Here is a 7,255-nt window from a genome sequence, read left to right as displayed (position 1 = left end):
AAAACAAGATAGGCCTTAACTCTCCATTATGGAGAATGGAGATTATCATGTCTCTAATTCTTGCTCTTCACACAATGTTGCTTCCAAGTAGCTCCCTATGATTGACCATACATTTTTTCCAATATTTGATTGTCATATCTTCATCGGTTTTAGAAATCCAGTATGGACAACAGTGAGGCCTATTAGGATGACCTGACCGTAAGCTCATAACATCAAGGCGGACCTTTCGGAAACATTAGATGAGGCACACAATCCTTCGGGATAACATCAAGGCGGACCTTTCGGAAACATCAGATGAGGCACACAATCCTTCAGGATTTTCTGTTGAAAAACATAGTAATAACTTCGTAGTTAGCAATGTAGTTCAGTTTTGAAGAATTTATGCAAAAGATGCACGGACGTCGTAATAGTAAAAAAATCCATGCGATCTCCATGGATGTTATCGTAGTTTAACACGTGCAGTAGTGGCACGTATTGACCATAATATGCGGGAGTTTGATAATAGATATTGTAATTCTTAAGATCACTAATAAATGAGATAAGATGATCTTTCTCCTGATAAGTTAATTCTGCGTCATAAGTGTAGTACGTTCTGTCTACCATCTTCCGTATATTTTTTGAAGAATGAAAATAAGTTGTTAATGGAAATAAGTTGTCAACTATTTTAAAATAAACAATATTAAAAGAACACATGCATTAGAAAAGAAATATGGTACCTTAGTACTTTTGTTCTTCTCTAGTGAGTAGGAGTCCTAGCATCTTCCTCCTGCGCATTTGTTGAAACAATCCTTTCATCATTGAAACTTCGGCAAAGCTAATAATACACGAGAACATGGCATGCGTGCCATCAGCACAAGCAGGATGTTGTCTTAGTAAGGATACATTTGTACATATAGTGTGCTAAAAATTGAAACCAGATTTTCATGCAAAATAAGTTTCCAAAGCATTCCTTTAATACTTTTAGTTCCTTATTTTGTTGCCCCTTGTTTCCATCTCTTCCAAATACAAAGATAGCAAGGAAGCCAATGCAAAACTAGGCCAAAGCATGAAAAGTGATGCCACATCTGGCATCGCAGTCTAGTGAGCCTCTGTTAGCACTTGATAAAATCAATTAGCAATAGCAACAATAACAGTGCACATGTATTAGCACTTAATATATAATCCCAACAAGAGGATCTGTTGTTGTAGAAGATGCAATGCACATTTGTCCAGCTTAAAATATTTCTAAAATCAAATCACCAAAGAAGTACCTGTTTGTCTCACTTTATATTCTCAGAAGCTGAGATGGCTGGCTAGGATCAAGCAGCAGCAATGCAAGTGTCCCTCGCAGGTCATGTTTAACACTGAAGCAAAAGAAATTTGCATTGGTGTAAAACTACAACTATTAGCTCCTTCACCTTGTCAGACAGTCCCTTCAATCCAAGAATATACAACATCTAGAAGAAATAAAACCAATGACATAATTAGTAAACAATTTCAGCGACAAAAGGATAAACAAATTGGATTTTTAAAACAAAACATGCACCTGCACAAGTATATGTTATATTAACAAAAGTGCAGATCCCGTCCCACTCTTCACTTTTTGACAAAAAACTTCCGAATAGCAATCTTGGTGAGTGATCTCGACCGGGTTCGATCGGCATGGCGTGTCGTTCCTCCAGGAGTGGGTGCTGAGAGGAAGGATGGCAAACCTCCATTGTCAATCGGCCGGAGCTGCATCGTCATTTGGATCAGAGCATGGACGAAATCGAGATGGTAGAGGTTGAGGAATTTGTAGGACGTGAGGGTTTAGGGTGGGCATCACGAGAACTCACCCATATCTTGGGAGACGGCAGACCCGAGGTGCAGTCGTGTTCGTGCTTCAGGGGCTGCCACGTGCTATCCTCGCCGTCATCGCCTGTCGATGCCACTTCAGCGCCACGAGCATGGGACTGAGGGACGAAGGGAAGAGAAGGGAAGGAAGCGAGCTAATGACGTACCTATGTTTGGTATGTAATACCCTCCATTAAGAGTAGATATTTTCTTAAAATCGGTTATTTTGTTTCCTAATTAATGTGATTGAGCAAATTAAGGTAAGGTTAATTAATTTAGATTTGATATTTAGAGATTGATCGTGATTGATTCTTTCACATAAAGACATTACTAAAAATAACTTGCACCAGCATGGAAAGTTATGATCCGTTAAGATTTTTTTTCTTTGTGTGAGTGGGTGACGCGAAACTAAACCGGTGGGGTGGGGGAGGGACGAAAAAAACCAGCGAAATAAAACGGTTGAAAGTGGTGGGACGAAAATAAACCGTACGAGGCTACCAACTGCTCCATTAGGAGTAGAGATAACGACGGAAGTTTGGGCGTGTGCGGGACTCGATCGCGGGGTTTTTCTTGGTTTTTCACGGCTGAGGGGGAGGTGGGAGGAAGTACCAAAGAAGTACTAAAAAAGACCGGATGAGGTGGGACGAAAATAAAACCCGGAATGCGACCTACCAACTGAGACATTAGGAGTAGAGATTCCAGGTTTTTCCGTTGTAGGACATTTAGATCGCATCCGATTTTAGAAACGAGACGATTATTTCCGGATTCATTCCTTGCATGGCACTGAAGGAGAGTCAATCAATCTAGACCCATTTGCATCCCGGGTTTTGAAAAGAGGGGTTGCGTCCAGATTCCATCCCTCTGGGAGAGATTTGCCGCATTTGCTCATAACACTTGTAAAGAGCAAGTCTATTTCATAAGAATGTATCCGATTTTAGGAAAGAGAGGATTGCTTTCGGATTCATTCCTTGCATGGCACTGAAGAAGAGTAAAAATCAATGTAATCCCATTTGCGTTCCGATTTTTGATGGAGGGGATTGCGTCCGGATTCCATCCCTGATTTGCCGCATTTGCTCACGACACTCGTAAAGAGCAAATCAATTTCATAAGATTGCATACGATTTTAGGAAAGAGAGGATTGCTTCCGGATTCTTTCCTTCCTTTGCAGTATCCGGATTGAACGGCGAATTGACCATTTGACTCGTGTCGCGCGCACTCGACCTCGCATCTATACCCACGAGCCACCAACCTTCCTAGCAGCGCCCGTAGGCCCGCGACCAGGACTCATCCAACGCCCACCCCGCCACGCCGCTTCCCGGATCCACCTATATATATCCCGCACCAACCAGGAACTCCATTCACCAAGCAGCAAAGCAAGCCAGCTAATTACTACTAGCTCCTCCGCCTCTTCTTCTAGCTCTCCGGCAACAAAGCTAGCTAGCTAGCTCAACTTCATTAAGCCAATCCTGCTCTCCGCCTCCCAACCTTCTTTGCTCCTAATCAAGGGTTAAACTACCTACCTAACAGGAATGGGCAGCTTGGGCACCAACCCCATGTCCTTCTCCGCCATCTCCGACGACAAGGCAGCGTTCGAGCCGCTTAACCCCGAAGATGTCCGTGCATACCTTCACAAGGCCGTCGACTTCATCTCCGACTACTACACCAACATCGAGTCCATGCCCGTTCTTCCAAACGTGAAGCCGGGATACCTGCAAGACGAGCTCAGCGCGTCCCCGCCAACTTACTCCGCACCGTTTGATGTCACCATGAAGGAGCTCAGGACCTCTGTCGTCCCCGGCACGACGCATTGGGCTAGCCCCAACTTCTTCGCCTTCTTCCCCTCCACCAACAGCGCCGCTGCGATCGCTGGCGACCTCATCGCCTCGGCCATGAACACCGTCGGATTCACGTGGCAGGCTTCGCCTGCAGCGACCGAGATGGAGGTCCTCGCTCTCGACTGGCTTGCACAGCTCCTGCGCCTACCCACCACCTTCATGAATCGCACTAGCACTGCCCGTGGCACCGGTGGTGGCGTCATCCTCGGCACGACGAGCGAGGCAATGCTCGTCACGCTAGTCGCCGCCCGTGATGCAGCGCTGCGTCGAAGTGGCTCGGTCGGCGTGTCTGACATCCCACGGTTGGCTGTGTACGCTGCCGACCAGACCCACTCCACGTTCTTCAAGGCTTGTCGCCTCGCAGGCTTCGACCCCGCCAACATCCGGTCCATCCCTACCGGGCCGGAAACCAACTATGGGCTCGACCCGGCAAAGCTTCTCGAGGTTATGCAAGCTGATGCTGACGCCGGTCTCATGCCAACATATGTCTGCGCGACCGTGGGCACCACATCTTCCAACGTCGTTGACCCGATGGGTGCCATCGCGGACGTGGCCTCCATGTTCAATGCATGGGTCCACGTGGATGCTGCCTATGCTGGCAGCGCATGTATCTGCCCGGAGTTCCGCCACCATCTCGACGGGGTCGAGCTAGTGGACTCCATTAGCATGAGCCCACACAAGTGGCTTCTCACATGCCTCGATTGCACATGTCTCTACGTCCGTGATGCTCACCGGTTGAGCGACTCATTGGAGACCAACCCAGAGTACCTCAAGAACGATGCTACTGATTCTGGCGAGGTCACCGATCTTAAGGACATGCAGGTTGGCGTCGGTCGGCGCTTCCGTGGGCTCAAGCTTTGGATGGTCATGCGCACCTATGGTACCGCAAAGCTCCAAGAGCACATCCGTAGTGACGTTGCCATGGCCAAGATGTTTGAAGATTTCGTCCGTGACGACGATAGGTTTGAGGTGGTCGTACCAAGGAATTTTGCTCTTGTGTGCTTTAGGATCAAGGCAAGTGGAGCCATGACGGAGGAGGATGCCGACGAGGCCAACCGCTTGCTAATGGAGAATCTCAACAAGACTGGCAAGGCTTATCTTGCCCACACGGTGGTCGGTGACAAATTTGTGCTCCGTTTCGCCGTTGGATCGTCGCTGCAGGAGGAGAGGCATGTGAGAAGTGCATGGGACCTCATCAAGAAGACCACGAGCAGTATCATGGATTAAGTCCTAAACAAATTCCTATATTTAGGGTACAATTATTCTTTTACATTTCTTGTTTTTTTATTCTCCTTTGATTAGGATTATTATTTATTTGGACATGTGGTTCTTATTCCTTTTTTAGTTTATATATACCGACCAAGGGTCTATATATACTAGAAGAACACCCGTGCGTTGCAACGGGGCCACATTAACTTTAAGAGTTCAATATCAATTATGTTAATATTACATTTAATATTCTCATACATATCAAGTGACATTGACGACCTTTTTACCATCAAATTCTCACACACACTCTCTCCCTCCCTCCTCCTCACTCTCTCTCCCCCTCTCCCTCTCTCTCTCTCTCTCTAACACACACACATATCCATCTTATTGGGTACGGGACCATAATCCATCTATTTCACACGCACACGCGCTAGTGCATAACAATATGGATTATAAAACAGGTTCAAGGTAGTAACAAGGATTCTTCTCATGCATTAATAAACAAATGTTCTGCACTAAAGACAAGATAACCAATTCCCAAAGTGCATCAGAGCATCACAGAACATTACTGGCAAGATAAATGCACGACGATACACCCGACTCATTTAATTAATATAATTAAATTATCAGTAAATTAGTCACCAAATTGCTCGGATGAACCGGAACAGAGCCAACATATATCATCCTAGACAAACGCAACATCAACCATTTACCTTGGTACTTTAGGGACCGACAGGAGGATGCATGTAGAAGCGCTTCTTGCCTGCGAATCCACAGTCAGAGAGAGAAATTGGAACCCATTCCCATCACCAACTGATAAAGAAAGCATGTAAGAAAATTGATATCGGGCCAACTTGGATCTTCGGTGATTGTCCGCCGGTATGGAGAATTTAGGAGGGTGGGTGCAGGGAGTGGCCTTGTGGATGATGGATGGAGGCGCGGAGGGATGTGGTCACCGGAAGGTCGAAAGCGGAGAGGGTCGGGCACGTTAGGTGGAGCCAGTGGTGCGCGACAACCGGAGGCGGCCCAATCGTGGGCGGCGAACCGACGATAGCCTCGGCCCATCTCTCGACGCAGCGAAGATAGAGAGGGCGGCACTGCCGGTGCTCGAGGCCGCCGCTCGGCACCATCTACATCGAGGGGAAAGAGAGGCGAGAAAGCGATAGGGTGATGCGGGGCTAGGGATTGCGGAGGAGGGTGGGGGTGTGCGATTTGAATGGATGGTTCTGCCCACCGTTTTCTTGTACGTGGTGGTGGAGATGGCGGCGTCCAGCCATGCAGGAGAGGCATGGGTCGAGGCGGGAACGCGGCGAGGCGCAGTAGCAGAGGCGGGGGCGATTTTTTGCTACTGAGATGTAGGGTATGGGATTGACGTTCATGTTCTCTTTTCCTTTTTAACGGGAGATGGATGCGATTTTTTCACGAGGGGAGAGATGCGACCACGTACAGATTCCATAATAAATTAATTAGGTCCATAACGGGATTTCTTTACAATGCGTTAAGATTTACGTGTTAGTTTTCTTAATAAAGAAATGCACTGATGTAGGGATCGACTGATTCGGATAAGGAAAGATAGATTCGTGATCTTTTGTATGTTAGGAAATTAGTGGTTTGCAAGGAAAGAGTGGAGAGAAAAAGAACCAATGCGACCACGTATAGATTCCATAATAAATTAATTAGGTCCATAACGGGATTTGTTTGCAATGTGTTAAGATTTACGTGTTAGTTTTCTTAATAAAGAAATGCACTGATGTAGGGCGCGATTGGTTCGGGTAAGGAAAGATAGATTCGTGATCTTTTGTATGTTAGGAAATTATTGGTTTGCAAGGAAAGAGTGGAGAGAAAAAGAACCAGTACGAGGGGGTGGTGGGAGGTGGGACGAATAAAAACCGGACGAAATTGGGAGGTGGGAGGGGGCGAGTAAAAACCGACAAAAAAACCAACAAAATTGGGAGGTGGGAGAGAGGATGAAAAAAAACCAGGGAAGGTGGGAGGAGGACAAAAATAAACCGTACGAGGCTACCAACTGCTCCATTAGGAGTAGAGATTGTTTGTGAAAATAACATGCGACGACGACTTAGCGAGCGGATCCCCTTAAAAAAGACATAGCGAGCAGATTCCCCTAAAACTGGTAGAAATGGATACGATTGATGACATTGATAAATAGTGATGAATGTTGGCATAATTTACTATCATCATGCATGGAAACGAATCATCAAGAAAAAGAATACTTCCTATTACTACAGTCATAGGAAGCTTCCTAATCTCTGCTACCAAACAGTTTCTGCCCAAACAAGGAAGGAAAGTTATGGACGTGATTCGAAAGGAAACAAACGTTATGAAGATTAATTAATTTAGATTTGATCTTTAGAGATTGATTGTGATTGATTCTTTTACAT

General features: G+C 46.1%; 1 protein-coding gene across 1 annotated transcript; it reads left to right on the top strand.

Annotated features, from left to right (window-relative positions):
* Positions 1 to 3,192: 3,192 nt before the first annotated feature.
* Positions 3,193 to 4,949, top strand: LOC123042444 (tryptophan decarboxylase 1). Its single transcript, XM_044464893.1, has one exon. It carries the CDS (start codon positions 3,342 to 3,344, stop codon positions 4,872 to 4,874), a length of 1,533 nt encoding a protein of 510 aa, XP_044320828.1. The 5' UTR covers positions 3,193 to 3,341; the 3' UTR covers positions 4,875 to 4,949.
* Positions 4,950 to 7,255: the final 2,306 nt, after the last annotated feature.

This window comes from Triticum aestivum, chromosome 2B, assembly GCF_018294505.1.
Source record: "Triticum aestivum cultivar Chinese Spring chromosome 2B, IWGSC CS RefSeq v2.1, whole genome shotgun sequence".
In the NCBI taxonomy this organism is placed as follows: Eukaryota; Viridiplantae; Streptophyta; class Magnoliopsida; order Poales; family Poaceae; genus Triticum; species Triticum aestivum.
Note: the sequence above shows the minus strand (reverse complement) of the source record. Positions and strands in the feature narration are given on the sequence as shown.